We start from the raw sequence: 26,522 nt of genomic DNA, 5'->3' as shown, positions 1-26,522 counted from the left end.
CGGTCGAGGCCTCCATCGGGGTCTTCAGTGAGTTTAAGTTTGTTAATAATTTGATCCTCCATTTTGTTCCCACGAGCAGCTAGGGAAACATACGGTCCACCCACGCAGAGCCCCGCATGCGTGGGTAAGGCTAAATACTCTGGGGTTTCGCCTGGTTCCCCAGAGGCATCGTTCAAGACACTGCCTCCCCAGTGCCACGCAGCCCTCGTCACGATAGCTTCCAACTTAGCTTGGGTCAAGTTGGTCCGCGGTATCGGCTTTCCCCACCCCTGGGCAGGGTTTTACTTCCGCCGGGGCAGGTTATAACCGTTACTACCCGGACGGTCCGCCCTGGCACGCGGGGGTTTAGGCCCGGACCGGGGTTTCCCATCCGGGCGTCCTCCTATCCGCCACCCGGAGACGCGCCCGCTAGGCACTCAACCCACGGGTATTTGTGGGCATTACCCACATAGAAATTGGCATCCAGTGGATGTCCAATGGACGTCCATTAAACCTCCATAGATCCATGGGACGTCTATGTCCATGGTGGAAGTCAGATGGACGTCCATTAGAGGTCTAGTAAACTTTCTTAGTTCCATTGGAGGTTTACCTACATGGCGGAAGTTAGCTAGACGTCCATTAGGGATCCAGTAAACTTCCATGGCTCCATTGAAGGTTTACCTCCATGGCGGAAGTTAGACAGACGTCCATTAAAGATCCGGTAAACGTCCATGGCTCCATTGGAGGTTTACTTCCATGGTGGAAGTTAGATAAACATCCATTAGGGATCCATTAAACATCCATAGCTCCATTGGATGTTTTCTTCCATAGTGGAAGTTAGATGGACGTCTATTAGGAATCCACTAAACTTCCATAGCTCTATGGAACATTATTTCCATGATGGAAGTTAGATAGATGTCCATTAGGTATCCATTAAACTTCCATAGCTGTATGGAACATTTATTTTTATGGTAGAAGTTAACCCAGACAACACGCTTGTCAGAATGAAAACTTTAAGAGAACTTTTTAAAGAAAACATTTAGATATCTTAGAAATGATGTCCAAATGGTAACATTTATCAGAGACGTCTGCTAAGAGAGGTCTTTGAGATATCTCATGGAAGAATTTCATTTAAGTTTCTTGAAAATGTTATCCTTATGATATCAGCTAAATGATATCAGCTTAATATCTCATAAAAGATATTACAATGCTGTCCGATTTTTAAGCCGTCCATGCGCGTCGTAGTTGACTCAGAAATCAGACAACACTATAACATCCTGAATGAGAGATCCATTTGATATTAAAAAAAAATTATTATAAAGATAATGTTTTCAAAAATAACAATTTGTCTACAATAATTACTGCGCACAAAAAAATGCACAAAATCTAAATTTATCATGTACTGAATACAAAAACAGAATAATAAGTGTACTATTCAATTTTTCTTAGAATATATGTGATCTATATAGTTAAAATTATCTAATTAACCATTTGAACGCTTTAAAGTATTAATGCTAAATAGATCGCAATTTCCATCAAATTAATTATTAAGGTTATGGAAAAAGATAAATTTAACAATGAAATTAATAAATAAATAAATTAATGCTATTTATTTTTAATATGTTTTGCAAAATTTGATTGCTTTTATAAAAAATAATATAATTGCGTCAGTTTATAACATATATGTATATGTAGACAATAACAAGTATCCATATCGATGAATCAAACTGGCGTAGCGGATAGAGTACAAGGTTTGTAATCCTAAGGTCCCGGGTTCAAAACCTACCAGCGGCAAGTAAGAATAAAATAAAATAATATAATTTAAATTTAATTAATTAATAAAAATTTGTCCCAAATTTAGTACGTACTGTTGATAAGAATAATAAAAAAAATGAAATTTTTATTTTATTTTTTTATCTCTAGTTGCATTTTAAAGATATCCGATTTAAGAAATCTTTTAGATATTAGTTTCATGATATCTTTCTGTTCTCAAAAAACGACGCATTGGTTAACATTCTGACATTATATGTTATCTTTTAAAAGTCTCTTTATGTTATCATTTTCAGAAACAGGATATTTTTTAGAGATCTTTTTGACAACATATTGTTCACGTCATTCTATGACGTCAAAATACGGTACATTTCATGACGTCAGGAATTTGTGACATTCGACCGTCATTTTAACGTCATAAGGGTGTCATTTCGTGACGTCAAGAATAGTCAATAAATGACCATTTTGGGACGTCAAAATGACGTGAGCTTGCTACCTGGGGAGCGCAACAAAAAATTATACAAAAAATTTATTGCACTATGTGTAGCGCTTTTTAAATTATATATGACAATTTTTTGCGATAAAACACGTTATTTCTTTTAAATAGATGGCGAAAAAGGACCAGATCAAAATCTAATACATTTTCTTTAAAGTAGAGATCTGAAGCTTTAAAATAGAAAAAAATTTCAAATATGATAAGTTTTTGCGAAGTTACGATTGTTTCAAATTAAGTGAAATTTTGAGGTATAGTATAAATTTTTGTTGCGCTAATCTTGTTGCGCAGTGTATTATTTATCATTTATATATATGTAATTTAAAATCATTCTATATATATTTCAGATATTTAGCTTCTGGTGATTCTGTGGCGACATCCTGCTATCTCATTGGTCGATGTAAAACTCCCTAGACTGCTCTCATGTATCGCGATGCGTACGCTGCTTAAGTTCTTTTTATCTCGAGACACACGTTTTCTCTCCTGTGCTTAGCTACAATAAAGTTTATATATATTCACGATATAAGTGGTTTTTAAACTTTCTATCTCCTTCCGAATCAGTAATTAGCCAAGTGCGTTATACCTATCGCCACAACTGGTGACCCCGATTATTCTCTTTACGGGAATCGAACGTTTTGAAGCCAACAAAAAGAGCTACTTACCCCCGCCATTGTCGGACAACAAGTTTCAATGTCGGAACCACCTTCGGACAACCTAACCGCCGCGGGCGAAGCAAGTACGCTCCTCGGAAGCATGCAATCCAGTGCATCAGGACCCTATCAGACCCCGCAAGGCGGCGGGAGCGGAGGCGATATTTTTACAAGCGAATTCCGGAAAGTACGCAAGTTTCTGGCAAAAGAATCCACGCTTATGGTTCGCCCAGCTAGAGAGCGAATTTGTTTTTTACCGCATATCTTCAGACAACACCAAATTCAGCGCTATCGTTCGCCATCTGGATAAACAAACAATGTTGGCAGTCGCCGACGTTATTGAAAATCCACCAAACACAGATAAGTACAAGACTCTTAAAGACACTTTAATAGCACGCTTCACAGACTCCGAAGAGAAACGATTACTTCTTATAGCCGGTGTCGAGCTAGGTGACAAGTGCCCGTCAGAGATGCTACACGAACTCAAGCAGTTATCCGGAGGTTGCGTTACTGACAACGTACTGCAAATCTGTGGCTACAGCGTCTTTTATCACGTGTACAAGAAACTCTGGCTGTCGTAGGAGTTTCTCTTGACAAACTGACTGAACTCGCCGACAAAGTGTCCGAGCGCAATAATAGCGCCGTAACAGCTGCCATCGAAGTAATTCCTCAACAACAATCTCAGATATTAACTGAACTTGTCAAGAAAGTGGAAGCACTATCAATCCGTCAACCAAGAAGCCGCTCTAAATTCCGACGCCGAAGCAAAAGCCGCCCAAGACAAGACTCGAAAGAGAACCATAATCCTGAAAAAGCAGGTCTATGCTATTATCATAAACGTTTTGGCGCGCAGGCACGTCGATGCACCCGTCCTTGCTCAGCCGAAAAAAAGGTCCTCGCTCTCTCGGAAAACTAAAACAGCCGTCGCCTATTCAGACGGTTGACGACGGTGTCGTTGCCTGTAAACGCCTGCTTGTTATGGACAGGACTTCTGGGCTGCGATTCCTAGTGGATACGGGGGCGGATATTTCACTAATTCCTCGGACTAAAACATGTAAGCCTAAACATTCCTCTACCTTTTATCTATTCGCAGCAAATGGCTCACGCATTAATACATATGGAAGCAACCCAGTGAACACATTGTATAGCGGCAATATAACATGGAACTTACATGTAATTTAACATTGTTATTTTTGTGATATGTAGGTGCTATATAGAAATAACCTGTTACGTAATATTTGTTATACGCAAGTGTAGCTGTTATATATAGTTTTGGCGTTACAGTTATTCAACAAAAATTGTATAATCGTAACATAACACGTTCGTATCAATGTTATTACGGAACGATGCGTCGTAGTTGACTCAGAAATCAGACAACATTATAACATCGATCCTGAATGACAGACCTATTTGATAATAAAAAAAATTATTATAAAGATATTGTTTTTAAAAATAACGGTTTGTCTACAATTACTGCGCACAAAAAATGTACAAAATCGAAATTCATCATGTGCTGAACAAAAACAGAATAATAAATGTATACTATTCAATTTTTCTTAGAATTATGATCTATATAGTTAACCACCCAGCAAACACCAAATATAAATGCAATATAACGTGGGAGTAACATGTAATGTAACAGATGTTACACTCTATTTATATTATAGTTACGAAACTTTACTACATATATGTGATGTAACAAAGTTATGAAGCTATAATATTACTCCGTTATTTGTACGTTACAATAACCGAACAGTGATGTAACCACAATGTTGCGTGATTACACAACAATTGTTTTATTTATGTTATATGGATATTATAAAATTTGAATCTTGTGAGACTCTAACCTCAATCGCACACCGTACATCTCGTGATATTAGGCGCGCTTTCCGCTAGTGGATGCTATAATGACGAAAGAGAGACGTTGTTTTCTTGCAACTTGACTTTAATCAGGTAATTCTTTATGTTTTTTAAGTCAACATTTATTAAAGATTATATAAAAAGGTGTAGAAAATGTTGCTGCATTTAATTAACATATATTATTTTTCTTATGTATAATATACATCATAAATAACTTATTATAATCTTTTCTACATGTTTTGTAGGTTATGTTTAGTCAGCAACAACATAATAGATTTATAAGTTATAACCGCCTTTATATATTTTTTTTTTTGATACTACATGTTAATTCGATACAACACATGTATTCCCAGATAGCCAAGCGAGATTAAGCATATCGGGTAAATTAATGCACTGCATGCATGTTGTGAACTTGCCCACAATTTGCTGTCATTGTAATTTAACGTGGAACGAAGTTAACATCAGGAGAGCAAATAACCTTCATGAGTTTATAAAATTATAAGTGCATGCATTGAAGAATAATAAACTTGTCACATTGACAGCAATTGTGCATGCATGTTGACAACTTGCCGTCAGTTTGTTGAATTCTAATGTAGAATTTTACATGATGTCAGAACAACAGACAGTTTGAGGAAACGTCTTGGCTTTAGTTTGATAAAATTAACAGGAAATAAGTGACAGCAAAATAACAACACGTTGCCTTTATTTGGCTATCTGGGTTGTGGAATTGACGTACATTGATAATTATACATTTTAGATCCATCATACAATTTCGACAAAATTGTATACGCTGCTTATTCGATGCATTTTTGCACAAAATGAACAAAAAAGTATGGCAGATAAAAGTTCTACTCCATCTTGCGAAGCAATAAATTTATCGTTAAAGTTAAAACTAACAGATATGTATATTATCAAACTTATTATTGACAAAATACATAGCAATATGTTTCCTGTTTTGATCCGCACAACTACATATTTTTATATTTAAATAATGTATTTCTTAAGTAAATTTAAAGATAATTTATTTGGGCTGCTAGTTTTACATACATTTCTAGTTACAAAAGTCACCTAGCATATGTGTAAATCATGCAATATATAAAGGCAGTTGTAAACTTATAAATATAATTTATAAAGACGTATCATATTAAAACTAATTTTATATTACAGGATTCTGCCAATTATTCTTACATCATTCGGACAACTGTTCTTCTTAAAATTTAAAAGAACGTAAAGAATAACTGAAGTTTATAAAAGCTGAAGAAATTTTCACAAGGATTAGAACAGGTAAGAATAAATTATAGCCATTATATGTTTTTAGAATAAAACCCAGCAAATTAGAGATGGAAATAATCAAATGTTCCTTCTCAAGTTCCACTTTTGTGCACATTTCCAGATAATCATACGCACATCCACTGGTCATTCTTAAATTATTCTATAAATAAAAATATCTTATTTTGTCTTTCGTCTCATATATGCCTATTTTGTAGTCTTTCGTCTTATACATGCCTCAATTTACAAACAATTAAGTTAGAGAATCAAAAATATAAATAAAAATTCTGAAAGTTATTATTGTGAATGTATGAAAAGAATTGTATTAATTAGAATAAATTATTTCGGGAACAGATTATTTAAATACTTACTTTTTAGTTTTTAATGTAACTAAGAGCTTTATCAGTATATTTCTGAGGCGTATATCTGGCTGACACAAAATGCATGACAGTTACTAAATGACTAAGACCTACAGATGATCTTTGACATTCATAAACATATTTCCTATATTACAGCCTGCGACCACATCATCGGCAGGTTAGTTGAGTGATATTAGTCTGTATACTTTGTTGTAATTGTTTCAGATCAGATTTCACGCTTTTTATTTATTTCAGTAATCTAAAAAAGATAGTTGTACGATACCTTTAAGAGCCACTCAGTTGCAATACAATATTAAAATAAAATTATAACATTTGTCATTATTCTCTTACCTAGCCTGCCATAAGATAATGCCATAAAATAACATACTTGAAGAACTAGGAAGTACACCTTTAGATAATCCTTTTGATATGAATTGCTCTGTCAATTTTCTATACATATAATGGTTCGCTGAGCTAAAACAGGGATGAACTTCGGTGAATTTTTTATCAATAGCATACATCAGCTTACAAGAAAGAAAATTTTGGTGTAACAGCCAACAATTTTTTAATAATGTATTAATAAAATTTCTTACTGTTTCTCTTTAAAATTCGAATAATAAATATGATAATAATAATATGATAATCTCATCAAATTGCTTGTTCTTTATTAAATCTTTTGCAAAGGATCTTTTTCTTGGAACAAGTTAGATTGCAATAGATACTTTCTCACACAAAAAACAAATTGTTTACTTCATCCTATAACTTTTTTAGTAAAATTATGTTATTTGATACCTTCAAGGTCCACATATTCTGTTCGGCACACTGTAAATTCCAAGCTGTGAGGTTGATCTCTCTTTTACATCTTTCTTTCCTTACTCGTCTACTCTTCTACTTTACGCTCAAATAGTGTTTCTTCCTCTCTTGCTTTTAATATAACTAAAAATAAAACATAACACAAAGTATTCATCTTATCTCAGAATACTTACTCCATACAAAAAAATAAAAATTTTGTGAGACTTATCTGATTATACAATCCATAGTGTTAGACTAAACTTTAAATTAAGCACAGCCGTATTTCCCTTCTCGATGTAAAATATGCAAATTATGCATAAAACTGAAAACTGACTCGCTACTAACCTCGCGCACATCATCATGTTGCGGCGTTGCGCGTGCAGACGCCGCAACATGATGATGTGCAAAATAGCGAGATGCGTACATGCGCATGACAGTTCATTCGTACCAATCCGAATATTCTAAATACGTATTTAATATTCTATATATGTTTAGTGTATTGGTGAGCGTTATATAATATTATTTATTACTTTCTTTTTACAGAAAACTGAACTCAAATGGAAGCGCTTGCACTATCATGTCCTGACAATTTCGGATTTTATAAAACTATAGGAGATGTTGTGATTGACGTTGAGATTGTGATTGACATCTGGAGCAGAGCTATAATTTTGTTTAACATTACGTGAAGTTTATTTAATGTTTTTCTCTTATTTTCCCTTGTTTTTTGTTTTTAAAAGTTATTTTTAAAATATTTTACTAATAATCATAAAGTATAATATGTATATATTTGTTTAGATATAAGCTTATTTTGTTGATAAATATGTGTTAAATATATTAAGAAGTTTATTAAAAAGACTATTTTTAATGTTATCTTTTTCCTTCATAATTATATCTATTCTTTATAATTTTAGCACTTATAATTTCCAGGAAGTCAAATTCTTAAATTAATTTTACATAAAACAACGAAATTGCATTTAAAGAGTATTTTTTGTTTTATGTGAAATTAATTTAAGTACTTGACCTCCTGGGAATTATGTGCTAAAATATATACATGTACATATATAATAACACTGTATTTTTTATAACAGTAATATATTAGTTCATATTGCCATTACAAAACATCTCGGTTATGGTTATCTAACAGTTCAGTTCTATGTTATATTTGTGTTATATAACTACAACATCACATGAGTGGGAAATTATAACTAACAGGAATGTTACATGTAACGTTCATGTAATATTATCTATTACATTCCGTTTTATTGCAGCAATGTAATGGTTATATATTGGTGTTTGCTGGGCATCTAATTAATCATTTGAACGCTTCAAAGATTAGTGCTGAATAGATCGCAATTTCCATCAAATTATTAAAGTTATGGAAAAAGATAAATTTAACAATGAAATTAATAAGTAAATAAATTAATGCTATTTTTAATGTTTTGCAAAATTTAATTGCTTTTATAAAAAATAATATAATTGCGTCAGTTTATAACATATAGGTATATGTAGACAATAACAAGTACCCATATCGATGAGTCAAATTGGCGTAGCAGGTAGAGTCCCAGCGAGAAACCATAATGAATTCGACACCAATTCGACGTCGAATCAACATCGAAATGATGATTTCGACGTCGAATCGATGTCGATTCGATGTACTATTTCTCGTTGGGGTACAAGGTTCGTCATCCTAAGGTCCTGGGTTCAAATCTAGCAGCGGCAAGTAAGAATAAAATAAAAAATTACATAATTTAAATTTAATTAATTAATAAAAATTTATCCTAAATTTAGTATGTGCTGTTAATAAAAATAATTTAAAAAAAATGAAATTTTTATTTTATTTTATTTTTCTTTGTAACTGTTGTGTGACGGTTAGATAACATGTAATTATAACATGTTATATTGCTGAGTCGGAAATTGTTACATGTAAGTTACGTGTAATTTCAAAGTAACGTAACCTGTTATATTCGGTTACATTGCTGTTACACTGCTACTATATTACTGTGTTCACTGGGAAGCTCAACATTGATCTTGGCCTCCGTCGAGCCTTTAAATGGAAGTTCTGCGTCGCTGACGTGCAAAAGCCTATTTTGGGCGCAGATTTTCTCAACCACTATGCTCTCTTGGTGGACATAAGGAATCGTCGTTTAGTGGACAGTATTACGCAACTGAAAACTAATGGAACAGTTTTACAGGTTACATCAGTTCGATTAGCACCATTATTCCCAACTCTAAATTCCACAAGCTGCTTGCTAAATTTCCAAATCTCACAAAGCCATCACCTCACTCTTCGACTTATACCCATGGAGTCGAACACCACATAGTCATACAGGGTCAACCCCCGGCGGCTCCTCCAAGACGTCTCTCTCCGGAAAAACTAAGAGCAGCAAAAGCTGAATTCGCATACATGATGGAACAGCGAATTTGCAGATCTTCAGCCAGCCCTTATGCATCTCCATTGCATATGGTGCCTAAAAAAGAAGCCGGAACATGGCGTCCATGCGGTGATTTCAGAGCTTTAAAAGCGATTACTGTTCCGGACCGCTATCCCTTGCCCCACATCCAAGATTTCACCACGGGTCTTTATGGTAAAAGCATTTTCTCGAAAATTGATCTGATCAGAGCTTTCAACCAGGTTCCGATGGCCCCAGCTGACATCCCCAAAACAGCCGTAATAACACCATTCGGCCTCTACGAATTTCTCACCATGCCGTTTGGGCTACGTAACGCCGCTCAAACTTTTCAGCGGTTAATGGATCACGTTCTCAGAGGACTTGATTACCTTTTGTTACCTCGATGACATTCTTGTGGCATCGTCAAACGAATCTGAACATATGCAACATCTCGAGATCTTATTCACAAGATTACAAGAGCACGGACTCACAATCAATACCTCGAAATGCATTTTCGGCGTTCAAGAAATTTCTTTTCTAGCGTACACGGTTTCTATAGTCAAGGCATCAAACCACTTCTTGAACGAGTTCAAGCTATTCAGCAATTTCCTAAACCCGAGACGGTTAAAGACCTTCAACGGTTCCTTGGAATGATTAATTATTACAGACGCTGTATTAAGAACGCCGCCAAGGATCAAGCCGTGTTGTACCTCGTACCTTCAAGATCACCACAAAGGAGATAAGCGCAAAATCATATGGACAAAACAGACGGAAGAAGCGTTTAATATGTGTAAATCCGCCCTAGCCAACGCTGCTATCTTCTCACATCCTGCTGAAGCCGCCCCTCTCATCCTTATTACAGATGCATCAGATTCGGCAATTGGCGCAACACTTGAACAACACCTCCAAGGCGAAGTTAAACCCATCGCCTTCTTTTCTAGAAAACTATCAAGTGCACAAAGAAATTATAGTGCATACGACCGCGAGCTTCTGGCTATTCACTCTGCAATTAAGTATTTCAAACATTTTCTGGAAGGTCGACAAATCATCGTGTTCACTGATCACAAACCCTTAATACACGCTTTTCGACAGAAACTTGATAAGGCATCTCCTCGCCAAGCTCGTCAACTTGATCTCATTGGGCAATACACCACAGATCTTCGATTCATCACCGGTAACAAGAACATAGCCGCGGATGCTTTTTCCAGAATAAACGAAGTTGAAATGCTAGTTTTTGTTACCATGGAAGAATTAGCCTCAGCTCAACAAGAAGACGAAGAATTGAAAACACTACTCGACGGAAACACTTCTCTAGTTTTACGCAAATTTATTCTCTCAGGAACAAGTTCTCCATTATATTGCGATTGCACCACAGACACGATCCGCCCTTTCGTTCCTAAAGTTCTCCGAAGAAGAATATTTGAAGCTGTTCACAATCTAGCTCACCCGAGCGGAAAAGCTTCCAGCAAACAAATTGGTCAGAAATTTGTATGGCCATTAATGGACAAAGAGATTCGAAACTGGTCACAATCTTGTCTTCCTTGTCAAACCGCAAAAATTTACAGACACACAACAAGTACTCCCCCGGAAAATTACCCACTCCGGATCATCGATTCGAGCATATACATATTGACCTTATTGGTCCCCTCCCAATTTGTCAAAACTACCGCTACTGTCTAACTATGATTGATAAATTTTCCAGGTGGACTGAAGCAATCCTGCTATCTAATATCTCCGCGGATACGGTGGCGTCAGCCGTTTACGCTAATTGGATTACTCGTTACGGTGCCCCACGCATTATTACATCAGACCAGGGTCCGCAATTCGAGGCCGCGCTCTTCAAAGCCCTCACCAACATGGTGGGCTGCAACCGGACAAGAACAGCAGCTTACCATCCCGCCTCAAACGGATTAGTCGAACGATGGCACCGCACGCTCAAATCCGCCCTCATCTGCCACGGAGGTCAAAAATGGGTGGAATACCTACTGTTCTCCTAGGCCTACGTACTTCGTTCAAAGAAGATATCAAGGCATCCGCCGCCGAGTTGTACGGTACTACTCTACGAGTCTCCGGTGAGTTTTTCGACTCAGAAGACCCTCCAATAGATCTAGAGATCTTTATTGAAAAACTAAGATTACATATGCGTCAATTAAGAGCTCAGCCCACGGCACATCATATTAAACCCAGACTTTTTCAATATAAGGATTTGCAGTCTTGTTCGCACGTTTTTATCAGAGAGGATGCAGTTAAAAAGCCATTACAAGCTCCTTACAATGGCCCTTACAAAGTTATAGAACGTTTTTCTGATCGTCTTTTTGCTATAGATATCAACGGACGAGTCTCAAATATCTCCACAGAGAGGCTTAAGCCAGCATACATGGTTAACCTGGAGGAAACTAGTCATCCGTCGGTAACCCGACAATTTCCTCAAAAAATGGAGGAGTGATGTTGGTACTAACGAAAGTCCGTAGGCACTAAATTTTAATTTTTGTGATTAGTAAAACTGCCTCAGTAATAAATCTGTCAGCGCGAAAACATATGCGCGGTGCAAATACAAATAATAAATGAATCTACAATATAATGTCAAATAACCTGCTAATACACAAAAATTATAATTTAGTGTTTAGGGACTTTCGTTAGTACCAACATCATTCCTCCATTTTTTGAGGAAATTGTCGGGTTACCCATCCGTCATCATCCCTGCGTGCGAGTCCGCAAGAAGCTCCTACCTTGAAGACCTATCCTGGCCCCAAACTTAAAAAGTCTGTAACTATTGCATAAGAAAATTGTTTATATTTTTTTAAAATTATTTTATCGCAACTACTGAAGTTGAATTAATAATTTATCGCAACGTTGCTGAAGGGGAACTACTGTGGCGACAAACTGCTATCTCATTGGTCGATGTAAAACTCCCTAGACTGCTCTCATGTATCGCGATGCGTACGCTGCTTAAGTTCTTTTTATCTCGAGACACACGTTTTCTCTCCTGTGCTTAGCTACAATAAAGTTTATATATATTCACGATATAAGTGGTTTCTTAAACTTTCTATCTCCTTCCGAATCAGTAATTATAATTAGCCAAGTGCGTTATACCTATCGCCACAATTCTATGACGTCTATACATTATCAATATTTAATTGAATTACCCACTGTCAGTAATATTATATCAGAAACGTGTGAAGCAATATGGAATTATCTTCAGCCCAAAGTTTTGCCATCAAGTATTGATACACATGGATGGTTACATATTGCAAAAGAATTCAAGGATTTGTGGAATTTTGATCACTGTATAGGGGCAATTGATGGAAAGCATGTAGTAATTTAGGTATATAATTTTATTATATACCCTAATAGCAAAATGCTAGCAGATTGCGAGCAGATTGGCAGCAAATTCAATCAGATACCCATTGCAGATCCATAGCATTCTGTGTCCGCATTAAGCTCAGTATTTGTTGACAAAGCCTGCTGGCATGGCATGCCAGCAGATTGATTGCAGAAACCGAGCAGGATCTGCTGACATAACCTGACAACAGATTGGCAGCAGAAATCAAGCAGATATCTAAAAGATTTCTTAAATCGGATATCTTAAAGTGCAACTAGAGATAAAAAAATAAAATAAAAATTTCATTTTTTTTAAATTATTTTTATTAACAGTACATACTAAATTTAGGACAAACTTTTATTAATTAATTAAATTTAAATTATATTGTTTTATTTTATTCTTACTTGCCGCTGGTAGGTTTTGAACCCGGGACCTTAGGATGACAAACCTTGTACTCTATCTGCTACGCCAATTTGACTCATCGGTATGAGTACTTGTTATTGTCTACATATACCAATATGTTATAAACTGACACAATTATATTATTTTTTATAAAAACAATTAAATTTTGCAAAACATATTAAAAATAAATAGCATTAATTTATTTACTTATTAATTTCATTGTTAAATTTATCTTTTTCCATAATAATTTTATGGAAATTGCGATCTATTTAGCATTAATACTTTGAAGCGTTCAAATGGTTAATTAGATGGTTAACTATATAGATCATATATTCTAAGAAAAATTGAATAGTACATCTATTATCCTGTTTTTGTTCAGTACATGATGAATTTAGATTTTGTGCATTTTTTTGTGCGCAGTAATTGTAGACAAACTGTAATTTTTGAAAACATTATCTTTATGATAATTTTTTTAAATATCAAATGGATTTCTCATTCAGAATGTTATAATGTTGTCTGATTTCTGCTACGACGCGCATGGACGGCTCAAAAATCGGACAGCATTGTGTGATATCTTTTATGAGACATTAAGCTGATATCATAAGGATAACATTTTTAAGAAACTTAAATGAAACTCTTCAATAAGATATCTCAAAGACCTCTCTTAGATATCTCTGATAAATGTTACCATTTTGACATCATTTCCAAGATATCTAAATGTTTTCTTTAAAAAGTTCTCTTAAAGTTTTCTGACAAGCGTATTGTCTGGGCTTTTTAAATTTATTTGAAATTCTTTTATCTGTATTATTTTCTATTGGTTGCCGGTATTATACATATACTTTAAACTTATGTATAATACAAGTAACCAATAGGAAATAATATAGATAAAAGAACTTCAGATAAATTATAAAAATATAGCTGCACCTAATACTTTTGGCCAAGCCTGTATACATACATATATTTTTATATAATTAGGGATCGTAAGGAAATAAAATTATTATAATTGTCAATACATTTTTAATAAGAGTTTAGGCATCATTTCTGTTATTTCAAATTTATCGTTATCGCGCGGTAGCTCAATACAATAAAGTACTTAATCTTTCAATACAATGTATATCGGCGAGAGAACAATTAAACTCTTATTAAAAATGTATTGACAATTAATAATAATTTTATTTCCTTACAATCCCTAATATATTAGAAATATATGTACGTATACAGGATTGGCCAAAAGTATTAAACAATGATATAATTTAATTTCTCAATAATTTCTACTGCCGCAAACTTTGTTCTTACGTTTTTTTCTATAGAAACATATTAATGCAAGTTTTAATTGGCATTTAAATGGCAATTAAGATTATAAAGTAACGGACATACTGTTTGATTTCTGCTGCCGATCTACCTACAGGTTATGTCAACAGGCTCTGCACGATTTCTGCTGCCAATCTGCTGTCAGTTATATCAACAGGTTTTGCTCGATTTCTGCTGCCAATCTGTTGTCAGATTATGTTAGCAAGCTCTGCTTGATTTCTGACAGCAGTTTGCCGACATCGTTGGATATTACAGACTCTGTATAAAATTTGTTGCCATTTTGTCGTCAAAAATTGATAGCATGCTTTGCTCAAAATCTGTTCCTGCAGGCTTGGCTATCTGGGTATATATTTTTGTTGTGAAACAAACATTTCTAATTCTTTATTTTTTTAGTGTCCTTCTAATGCTGGCTCCTCTTCTTATAATTATAAAAACAGCCATAACATTGTGCTTTTAGCTATTTGTAACGCTAAATATAGATTTACTTTTATCGATATTGGTGCATATGGACGACGAAGTGATGGTGGAATATTTAGAGATTCTTTAATGGGACAAAAATTTGTAAGAAAAGAGATGAATTTGCCAGAATGGAAACCTTTGTCATTTGAAGGAATTGCTCTACCTTATGTATTGGTAGGAGATGAAGCTTTCCCTTTAACGGAATATTTAATGCGACCTTATCCAGGGAAAAATGGTCTCGATAAAGACAGAACAATTTATAATTACCGTTTAAGTAGAGCCAGGCGGACAATTGAAAATACATTTGGCATACTTACTAGTCAATGGAGAATTTTGAGGAGACATATTGATTGCAATATGGATAAAACTATGAAAATCATTCAAGCTCTTGTATGTTTTCATAATTGGCTTCGAATAAATGATGAGAATTCTAACTATGTACTTGAAGCAATGATAGATTCTGATGGACCCAAGGGATTTATTCCTGGTAATTGGAGGAAAGATTGGCCTGTTGATGGTGCACTAGAAGATATTACCAAATGTAGTACAAATAATAATTCACGACTAGCTTCCTCCATACGTAATGAATTTTGTCATTAATTCAACAGTGAAGGCGCTGTGCCATGGCAATTTGATCATTGCTGAATACAGTACATAAAATCTGATACATATCATCAATATATGTGTATTGTATGCATTAGTATTACAAGAAAAAATTGTTTAAAAAATCAATGTATTTGGATAAGTCGTACAAATAAACACATGTTTAAAAAGAAATTTAGTTGACTACAAAATAATATAAAATTAACATGCACTCTTATAACAAAAATACTAGTAATATATCTAAAATAAAATAAAAATAAGTATTCACTAAAATGTTAATTATTTTAAATATCAATTTGTTTATTTTGCTAACAATCGTTATATTAAGTATCACTAACTTAATCTCTTTGCATATAACAATCTAAAGACGTGCCAATTGTAATTTTATTATAATCCGCATTATAAACCACTGTATCTATATTATTACTATCTCCGCATTTATACAAGACTATTATTTTTTAGTCTTATAATTACCGAAATCGTTCTCCGTCATTTTCTTTTTTTTTATCAGCTATAATATGACAAGAAAATTTTTGTTCACTTCGTTCTGTATCTTTCTTTCAAATTACTCACCACCCTTCTATCTTTGGCTTATTGTCATATAGATTATTAGTCTTTGATATCATAACAACCTTAACAAAACACTTTAAAAACATAAACTATTCGATACTTTAGTTAACTCTCAATATATATGTATTATATAAAATGTATAAAATATTGAGAAATAGAAACTTTCCTTAAAAAATATAGTTATTAAAATATTTCTTTTTTAATGATTAAAAGATAATTGTAAGTGACTTTGCATTGCTGCCATTTGTTTTTCTTTTGGCAATTTTTTAATCCTATGACCTAGCATAATCAGAAATGCTTCGATTTCATCTATTTGTGGCGGAAGTGGCAATGGCAAAGCTGTTTCTTCATTTGTGATGAAAGTATCAGTAATCTTCTCAAGCACATTTTTTAACGAAAAGTCTTGTTCTTTTCTTTGTCTTTTTATTTTCGAAGATAATTCACCTGAAGATCATTTACAAGAAAAGAAATTATAATTGGTACATAAATTGACAACTCTTCACTACAAAATTATTGAAAACTTATTGGAAGAAGTATTATTTTCATCATTAACATTGGAAGCCTGTTCTGCCTCGATGGAACACATGTTTGAAATTGTTCTAAAATATAAATAAATAATAATTTTTAGAAACAATTAAAATATCTATAATAAATGTGTATGTTAAAACATTTACTTTTTTGTCAAACATGAATCTTTTAAAAAGTTTATGGATTCATAATGGTGCCATTTTCTACCTAAATTTTTCCTTGCAGATCCACTTGGTAAGTTCTCAGCTTGAATTATTTTTCTATATGTATCATGCAGACTTTTAAATTTTTGTTTCGCCCCTTTAGCACTAATTTTACCTGAAATCATTGATTACATTATCGAGAGTCTTGAATATTTTAAAGAACTTTTATAAAACATGATAAATACCTCCAATTGCTTCGGATACTTCTTTCCACAATTTATTTGTAACTTTTATATTTCTTTCTTGTATATTTAATTGGAAGTTCCAGAGAAGTTCTCGAGCTCTTACTTCTAAAATTAACAATTCTTCTTCATCAAAATTTAAACTTGCTTTTTGGTGAGTTTTGTTATTGAAATTTTTACGTAACTTTAAACCTGTTATAATAAAAAAAATTATTTATAAATAATATAAGTGATACTTATAAGTATCAAATTTTAATGAAAAATTGATCATAAATTTGATATTGATATTAAATCCTTAACATCTGTCTTTGCTTTTTACTTACTTTTCTCATTTTCCAAGTCATCAATGTTTTGAAAAATAATTCGTTTTTCACCTTCAAAACTTTTACATCTTACAATAAGATTCTGATCTAGAAGATATAATTTTTAATAAGAAATTAAATATATTGCTGTTAATTTCACTAAAAACAGTAATTAATAATAAGATTTTGTATACCTGTTGAAGGATAGAAATTCTGTTGTGCATCATAATAACATTTTTGATATCCTTGCATGCACAAGTAATTTGGTATATTATCATGTATAACGTTTTCAGAACAAACACCACAAACACTAGAGCTAACCTAGAAATATAAATCATTAATTAATACAATGTGTCCAAAATTGTTTTTCAATAGAAAAATAGAACTTTTTTTTATAGAACTATACCACATAACCTTCAACTGACGGTAATTATTAATTCTAAGTTTATTTTTAATTGCTACAATTGAATCTTTCAGATGATAGATAATTGAATAATAATATAACAATCATATTAAATTTTGAGAGCTTTCCAGCAAGTAACATAAATTGATACAACCCAGTGAACACAGTAATATAGCAGCAGTGTAACAGCAATGTAACCGAATATAACAGGTTACGTTACTCTGAAATTACACGTAACTTACATGTAAGTTACAATTTCCGACTCAGCAATATAACATGTTATAATTACATGTTATCTAACCGTTACACAACAGTTACAAAGAAAAATAAAATAAAATAAAAATTTCATTTTTAAAAAATTATTTATTAACAGCACATACTACATTTAGAATAAATTTTTATTAATTAATTAAATTTAAATTATGTAATTTTTTATTTTATTCTTACTTGCCGCTGCTAGGTTTGAACCCGGGACCTTAGGATGACGAACCTTGTACTCTACCTGCTACGCCAATTTGATTCATCGATATGGGTACTTGTTACCCACATAGCACATGATATTATACGAATATTATATACTCATACTGAAAGTACTGTAGTCGTACGTACCATTCCTAACATTCTAAGTATATTCGTATAACATCTTGATCAGTATATCACTTTTCATATGTTCTTAAGTTCATACTCAGAATGTACGAACAAACTACGATGCTTATATACTGATTATCCGTATACTGTGATTATCCGTAATATATGAGAACATAAATAAGAACCTTGCGGTTATCTCATGTATAAAAATTTACATCGATCGCGCACTGATTCACACCCAAAGCGCTATCATTACCTTATTCTCCCTTGTAAACATTAGTCTGAGCGTAAAACTGTCAACGTATATTCTGCAGAACATACTCAGTTTAAGCGCTATCTACGGCAGTGTCGGCGGTTCCCACAGTGTCCCCAGCTGTTTTGTCTTTCCGATGAGTTTATGTTTGCTGGGTTGCACGATTTCGCAAGAGATTCTTTATCCAAGGTAATCTTTCCCTTATGTCACGCAATATTGATATTTATATTGAATACATTACTACAAATACTTACAAAACTAAATTATGTAATATTTTTTTATATATGTAATGATTTTCCATAAGTCTTGTTAATAAATTTGAGGTTATCTTGGTTGCTGCTGAGATCTCAGAAAGAACTTATATGATGAATAATATTGTCATTACCTACTAACAAATATTGATAACATAAATCGTAAGCGGTTAATGTTTGTGCATTAATGAACAACAGGGCTGACGAAGCATCCCAGACAGCACCAGATATCGTACGAATATTATACTCTCATACGTAATGTACTGTGATCATACCGAATATACGTAAAACATTCATATAACGCCTCAGTAGAATGTCATTTTGATATATCCTCAAGATAAACTTAGAATATAGCGACTGAACTTCGCAACTCCTACTGAATATACTGAGATTATATCTAATATACTCAAAACATCCGTAAAATATCCTATGATATATCTCATGTATATCTATCACATATTTCCAAAATATCCGCGTAATATCGAAAGCGAATCATGTCAACGCTATCTATGATCTGTAACGTTACGCATTTTCGTCTGCCGTGTGATGCAGACACGTGGTGAAGTGTAGGGTGTGAACGTGCGAACACGAACTCACGGACAACGTGGTTTTCTCAGGAATTACGCCCAGATAACTCTGGTATGCACATAAGATATAATATAGTAACGTAAACTATAATAATAATATATATATATATATATACATATATTATTTAGGTTATAACCTACAATTATCTGAGCATAATTTCCCAAAGCACCCCAGCGTATTCAACAGATATTACGCTTCATTTCTCGCGATAGCTTCCTGATGTGCGAAATGATTAATTCCTCTTCTTATTTCTTCTTGCTAATTCTGTATGTTTAATTCCTTGTTCCTTATTCCTCTCATTATGCATGAGCCCATATAATGTGAACATACTGTAGACATATTGTGAATATACTGAAGATATACTTTAGACATACGTATAACATTCTTAAGATATATTCGGTATATTCTCATAAACTGCCAGCGAAATTCTATGGGATAAGGCAACGCGGACATAGTACGTTATGAGTATATACTCGCCATATCACAAACGTATCTTTAATATTATACGAATATTGCAATATACTTTCGCAATATCCTATTATCGTTCTCATAATCTACATGTGCTGTCTGGGATGTCTCGCAAATTAATTATTTCTATATCTTATAATCAAAGATGGGGTGAGGAGGGAAAAAGAGATAGAGAGAAAAGGTTGCGAGCCACGCTCCATCAGCTCTGTTGTTTATTAATGCACACCTTAATATTTAATTTTATTCAGTTTTGTATCGTCCGGATATAAAACTAATTTGTGACACCTCAACAGTTCTTCGGCTGCTTCCTACAAATAATAGAATATAATTCTAATAACGTACAGTTAGAATTATTATAAAATAATGTAATAATTTTTTGATATATATGTAATAATTTTTCATAAGTCTTGTTAATAAATTTGAGATTATCTTTGTTGCCGCTGAAATCTCAGAAAAAACTTATATGGTGAATAATATTATCATGACTAACAAATATTGATAACATAAATCGTAAGCGGTTAATGTTTGTGCATTAATGAACAATAGGGCTGATGAAGCATGTCTCGCAAATTAATTATTTCTATATCTTCTAATTGAAGATGAGGCGAGAGGGGGGAGAGAGAGAGATAGAGAGAGAGAAAAGGTTACGAGCCACACTCCATCAGCTCTGTTGTTTATTAATGCACAGACATTAACCGCTTACGATTTATGTTATCAATATTTGTTAGTTATGACAATATTATTCACCATATAAGTTCTTTCTGAGATCTCAGCGGCAACAACCCAGACAGCACATGTAGATTATGAGAACGATAATAGGATATTGCGAAAGTATATTGCAATATTCGTATAATATTAGAGATACGTCTGTGATATGGCGAGTATATACTCATAACGTACTATGTCCGCGTTGCCTTATCCCATAGAATTTCGCTGGCAGTTTATGAGAATATACCAAATATATCTTAAGAATGTTATACGTATGTCTAAAGTATATCTTCAGTATATTCACAATATGTCTACAGTATGTTCACATTATATGGGCTCATGCATAATGAGAGGAATAAGGAACAAGGAATTAAACATACAGAATTAGCAAGAAGAAATAAGAAGAGGAATTAATCATTTCGCACATCAGGAAGCTATCGCAAAAAATGAAGCGTAATATCTGTTGAATACGCTGGGGTGCTTTGGGAAATTATGCTCAGATAATTGTAGGTTATAACCTAAATAATATATGTATATATACAATATATATATATTATTATAGTTTACGTTACTATATTATATCTTATGTACATACCAGAGTTATCTGGGCGTAATTCCTGAGAAAACCACGTTGTCCGTGAGTTCGTGTTCGCACGTTCACACCCTACACTTCACCACGTGTCTGCATCACACGGCAGACGAAAATGCGTAACGTTACAGATCATAGATAGCGTTGACATGATTCACTTTCGATATTACGCGGATATTTTGGAAATATGTGATAGATATACATGAGATATATCATAGGATATTTTACGGATGTTTTGAGTATATTAGATATAATCTCAGTATATTCAGTAGGAGTTGCGAAGTTCAGTCGCTATATTCTAAGTTTATCTTGAGGATATATCAAAATGACATTCTACTGAGACGTTATATGAATGTTTTACGTATATTCGGTATGATCACAGTACATTACGTATGAGAGTATAATATTCGTACAATATCTGGTGCTGTCTGGGAAAGATAATCTCGAATTTATTAACAAGACTTATGAAAAATTATTACATAATTTAGTTTTATAAGTATTCTAACTGTACGTTATCAGAATTATGTTCTATTATTCGTAGGAAGCAGCCGAAGAACTACCGAGGTGTCTCAAATTAATTTTATATCCGGACGATATAAAACCGAATAAAAATATTAAGGACCAGTTAAGGAAATATTTGATTTTTTCAGCGTAATTGATTGTAATATTTTGTAATATGGTTGGTTGCAATATTGTTTTGTAGACTAAAATTAAATAATAAATTTATTTCAAAGTTGCATAAAAAAATTCTTTTTTAATAAAATTCCACGGATACGCTTACCTAACCTATAAATCGGATCCGATGTGAGCGTGCGCGCATAGGCGTGTAAATGTATGCGTGCATATACATGATCGACCATTCCCTGACGATTCACATACTATACAGATATTGCGGGATATTCGCAGGTACGTACTATGCCGTAGGAGAAGCGAGACATAGGAAGATACTTAGTTTGTACTGTAGTACATCTCAGTACGTATCTCGATTGTTCCCAGTATCTACGCAATCTACTGTTCCAATATCCTGCGGAACATTCTCAGAATCCACGTGTGCTATGTGGGTATTGTCTACATATACTTATATGTTATAAACTGACGCAACTATATTATTTTTTATAAAAGCAATTAAATTTTGCAAAATATATTAAAAATAAATAGCATTAATTTATTTACTTATTAATTTTATTGTTAAATTTATCTTTTTCCATAACCTTAATAATTTGATGGAAATTGCGATCTATTTAGCACTAATCTTTGAAGCGTTCAAATGATTAATTAGATGGTTAACTATATAGATCGTAATTCTAAGAAAAATTGAATAGTATACATTTATTATTCTGTTTTTGTTCAGCACATGATGAATTTCGATTTTGTACATTTTTTGTGCGCAGTAATTGTAGACAAACCGTTATTTTTAAAAACATTATCTTTATAATAATTTTTTTTATTATCAAATTGATCTATCATTCAGGATCGATGTTATAATGTTGTCTGATTTCTGAGTCAACTACGACGCATCGTTCCGTAATAACATTGATACGAACGTGTTATCCCAGCAAACACCAATATATAACCATTACATTGCTGCAATAAAACGGAATGTAACAGATAATATTACATGAACGTTAAATGTAATATTCCTGTTAGTTATAATTTCCCACTCATGTGATGTTGTAGTTATATAACACAAATATAACATAGAACTGAACTGTTAGATAACCATAACCGAGATGTTTTGTAATGGCAATATGAACTATTATATTACTGTTATAAAAAATACAGTGTTGTTATATATGTACATGTATATATTTTAGCACATAATTCCCAGGAGGTCAAGTACTTAAATTAATTTCACATAAAACAAAAAATACTCTTTGAATGCAATTTCGTTGTTTTATGTAAAATTAATTTAAGAATTTGACTTCCTGGAAATTATAAGTGCTAAAATTATAAAAAATAGATATAATTATGAAGGAAAAAGATAACAATAAAAATAGTCTTTTTAATAAACTTCTTAATATATTTAACACATATTTATCAACAAAATAAGCTTATATCTAAACAAATATATACATATTATACTTTATGATTATTAGTAAAATATTTTAAAAATAACTTTTAAAAACAAAAAACGAGGGAAAATAAGAGAAAAACATTAAATAAACTTCACGTAATGTTAAACAAAATTATAGCTCTGCTCCAGATGTCAATCACAATTTCAACGTCAATCACAACATCTCCTATAGTTTTATAAAATCCGAAATTGTCAGGACATGATAGTGACATGAGAGTGCAAGCGCTTCCATTTAAGTTCAGTTTTCTGTAAAAAGAAAGTAATAAATAATATTATATAACGCTCACCAATACACTAAACATATATAGAATATTAAATACGTATTTAGAATATTCGGATTGGTACGAATGAACTGTCATGCGCATGTACGCATCTCGCTATTTTGCACGCCAGTGCACGCGTCTGCACGCGCAACGCCGCAACATGATGATATGCGCGAGGTTAGTAGCGAGTCAGTTTTCAGTTTTATGCATAATTTGCATATTTTACATCGTGAAGGGAAATACGGCTGTGCTTAATTTAAAGTTTAGTCTAACACTATGGATTGTATAATCAGATAAGTCTCACAAAATTTTTATTTTTTTGTATGGAGTAAGTATTCTGAGATAAGATGAATACTTTGTGTTATGTTTTATTTTTAGTTATATTAAAAGCAAGAGAGGAAGAAACACTATTTGAGCGTAAAGTAGAAGAGTAGACGAGTAAGGAAAGAAAGATGTAAAAGAGAGATCAACCTCACAGCTTGGAATTTACAGTGTGCCGAACAGAATATGTGGACCTTGAAGGTATCAAATAACATAATTTTACTAAAAAAGTTATAGGATGAAGTAAACAATTTATTTTTTGTGTGAGAAAGTATCTATTACAATTTAACTTGTTCCGAGAAAACCTTTGCAAAAGATTTAATAAAGAACAAGCAATTTGATGAGATTATCATATCATTATTATCATATTTATTATTCGAATTTTAAAGAGAAACAGTAAGAAATTTTATTAATACATTATTAAAAAATTGTTGGCTGTTACACCAAAATTCTCTTTCTTGTAAGCTGATGTATGCTATTGATAAAAAATTCACCGAAGTTCATCCCTGTTTTAGCTCAGCGAACCATTATATGTATAGAGAATTGACAGAGCAATTCATATCAAAAGGATTATCTAAAGGTGTACGTCCTAGTTCTTCAAGTATGTTATTTTATGGCATTATCTTATGGCAGGCTAGGTAAGAGAATAATGACAAATGTTATAATTTTATTTTAATATTGTATTGCAACTGTGTGGCTCTTAAAGGTATCGTACAACTATCTTTTTTAGATTACTGAAATAAATAAAAAGCGTGAAATCTGATCTAAAACAATTACAACAAAGTATACAGACTAATATCACTCAACTAACCTGCCGATGATGTGGTCGCAGGCTGTAATATAGGAAATATGTTTATGAATGTCAAAGATCATCTGTAGGTCTTAGTCATTTAGTAACTGTCATGCATTTTGTGTCAGCCAGATATACGCCTCAGAAATATACTGATAAAGCTCTTAGTTACATTAAAAACTAAAAAGTAAGTATTTAAATACTCTGTTCCCAAAATAATTTATTCTAATTAATACAATTCTCTTCATACATTCACAATAATAACATTCAGAATTTTTATTTATATTTTTGATTCTCTAACTTAATTGTTTGTAAATTGAGGCATGTATAAGACGAAAGACTACAAAATAGGCATATATGAGACGAAAGACAAAATAAGATATTTTTATTTATAGAATAATTTAAGAATGACCAGTGGATGTGCGTATGATTATCTGGAAATGTGCACAAAAGTGGAACTTGAGAAGGAACATTTGATTATTCCCATCTCTAATTTGCTGGGTTTTATTCTAAAAACATATAATGGCTATAATTTATTCTTACCTGTTCTAATCCTTGTGAAAATTTCTTCAGCTTTTATAAATTTCAGTTATTCTTTACGTTCTTTTAAATTTTAAGAAGAACAGTTGTCCGAATGATGTAAGAATAATTGGCAGAATCCTGTAATATAAAATTAGTTTTAATATGATACGTCTTTATAAATTATATTTATAAGTTTATAACTGCCTTTATATATTGCATGATTTACACATATGCTAGGTGACTTTTGTATCTAAAAATGTATGTAAAACTAGCAACCCAAATAATAAATTATCTTTAAATTTACTTAAGAAATACATTATTTAAATATAAAAATATGTAGTTGTGCGGATCAAAACAGGAAACATATCGCTATGTATTTTGTCAATAATAGGTTTGATAATATATATATCTGTTAGTTTTAACTTTAACGATAAATTTATTGCTTCGCAAGATGGAGTAGAACTTTTATCTGCCATACTTTTTTGTTCATTTTGTGCAAAAATGCATCGTATACAATTTTGTCGAAATTGTATGATGGATCTAAAATGTATAATTATCAATGTACGTCAATTCCACAATACATGTGTTGTATCGAATTAACATGTAGTATCAAAAATAAAAAATATATAAAGGCGGTTATAACTTATAAATCTATTATGTTGTTGCTGACTAAACATAACCTACAAAACATGTAGGAAAGATTATAATAAGTTATTTATGATATTATACATAAGAAAAATAATATATTTTAATTAAATGCAGCAACATTTTCTACACCTTTTTATATAATCTTTAATAAATGTTGACTTAAAAAACATAAAGGATTACCAGATTAAAGTCAAGTTGCAAGAAAACAACGTCTCTCTTTCGTCATTATAGCATCCACTAGCGGAAAGCGCGCCTAATAGCACGAGATGTACGTTGTGCGATTGAGGTTAGAGTCTCACAAGATTCAAATTTTATAATATCCATATAACATAAATAAAACAGTTGTTGTGTAACCACGCAACATTGTGGTTACATCACTGTTCGGTTATTGTAACATACAAATAACGGAGTAATATTATAGCTTCATAACTTTGTTACATCACATATATGTAGTAAAGTTTCGTAACTATAATATAAATAGAGTGTAACATCTGTTACATTACATGTTACTCCCACGTTATATTGCATTTATATTTGGTGTTTGCTGGGATGTTACGATTATACAATTTTTGTTGAATAACTGTAACGCCAAAACGATGTATAACAGCTCCC

General features: G+C 32.6%; 2 protein-coding genes and 3 long non-coding RNA genes across 7 annotated transcripts; 3 read left to right on the top strand and 2 right to left on the bottom strand.

The window, feature by feature from the left end:
- The first annotated feature begins 4,474 nt into the window (after positions 1 to 4,474).
- On the top strand, positions 4,475 to 7,866 carry LOC118644406. Its single transcript, XR_004962216.1, has 3 exons — positions 4,475 to 4,845; positions 5,920 to 6,036; positions 7,716 to 7,866. It is a non-coding gene; the product is annotated as an uncharacterized LOC118644406 (long non-coding RNA).
- On the bottom strand, positions 6,537 to 21,355 carry LOC118644407. Of its 2 annotated transcripts, none has more exons than XR_004962217.1 (3): positions 21,299 to 21,355; positions 7,173 to 7,316; positions 6,537 to 6,854 (listed from the first exon to the last, which is right to left on the bottom strand). It is a non-coding gene; the product is annotated as an uncharacterized LOC118644407 (long non-coding RNA). The 2 variants fall into 2 exon arrangements; XR_004962218.1 differs by lacking the exon at positions 21,299 to 21,355 and adding an exon at positions 7,518 to 7,709.
- On the top strand, positions 11,365 to 15,833 carry LOC105834434 (protein ALP1-like). Its single transcript, XM_036282923.1, is given in 2 exon segments — positions 11,365 to 12,887; positions 14,991 to 15,833. Coding segments are annotated over 2 exon segments (882 nt in total). The 5' UTR covers positions 11,365 to 12,671; the 3' UTR covers positions 15,657 to 15,833.
- Positions 14,716 to 18,344, bottom strand: LOC114255646. Of its 2 annotated transcripts, XM_036282927.1 has the most exons (6): positions 18,295 to 18,344; positions 17,639 to 17,765; positions 17,466 to 17,552; positions 17,146 to 17,334; positions 16,904 to 17,075; positions 14,716 to 16,828 (listed from the first exon to the last, which is right to left on the bottom strand). In XM_036282927.1, exons 2-6 carry the CDS (start codon positions 17,694 to 17,696, stop codon positions 16,732 to 16,734), a joined length of 603 nt encoding a protein of 200 aa, XP_036138820.1. In that variant the 5' UTR covers positions 17,697 to 17,765; positions 18,295 to 18,344; the 3' UTR covers positions 14,716 to 16,731. The 2 variants fall into 2 exon arrangements, with proteins under 2 accessions (XP_036138820.1, XP_036138821.1); XM_036282928.1 differs by lacking the exon at positions 18,295 to 18,344 and having other exon boundaries at positions 16,965 to 17,075; positions 17,639 to 18,055.
- A 3,434-nt stretch (positions 21,356 to 24,789) lies between the features above and the next one.
- Positions 24,790 to 25,392, top strand: LOC118644408. The gene is made up of 2 exons (XR_004962219.1): positions 24,790 to 24,927; positions 25,136 to 25,392. It is a non-coding gene; the product is annotated as an uncharacterized LOC118644408 (long non-coding RNA).
- The last annotated feature ends 1,130 nt before the right edge of the window (positions 25,393 to 26,522 follow it).

This window comes from Monomorium pharaonis, chromosome 2 (genome assembly GCF_013373865.1).
Source record: "Monomorium pharaonis isolate MP-MQ-018 chromosome 2, ASM1337386v2, whole genome shotgun sequence".
Lineage (NCBI taxonomy): Eukaryota > Metazoa > Arthropoda > Insecta > Hymenoptera > Formicidae > Monomorium > Monomorium pharaonis.
Note: the sequence above shows the minus strand (reverse complement) of the source record. Positions and strands in the feature narration are given on the sequence as shown.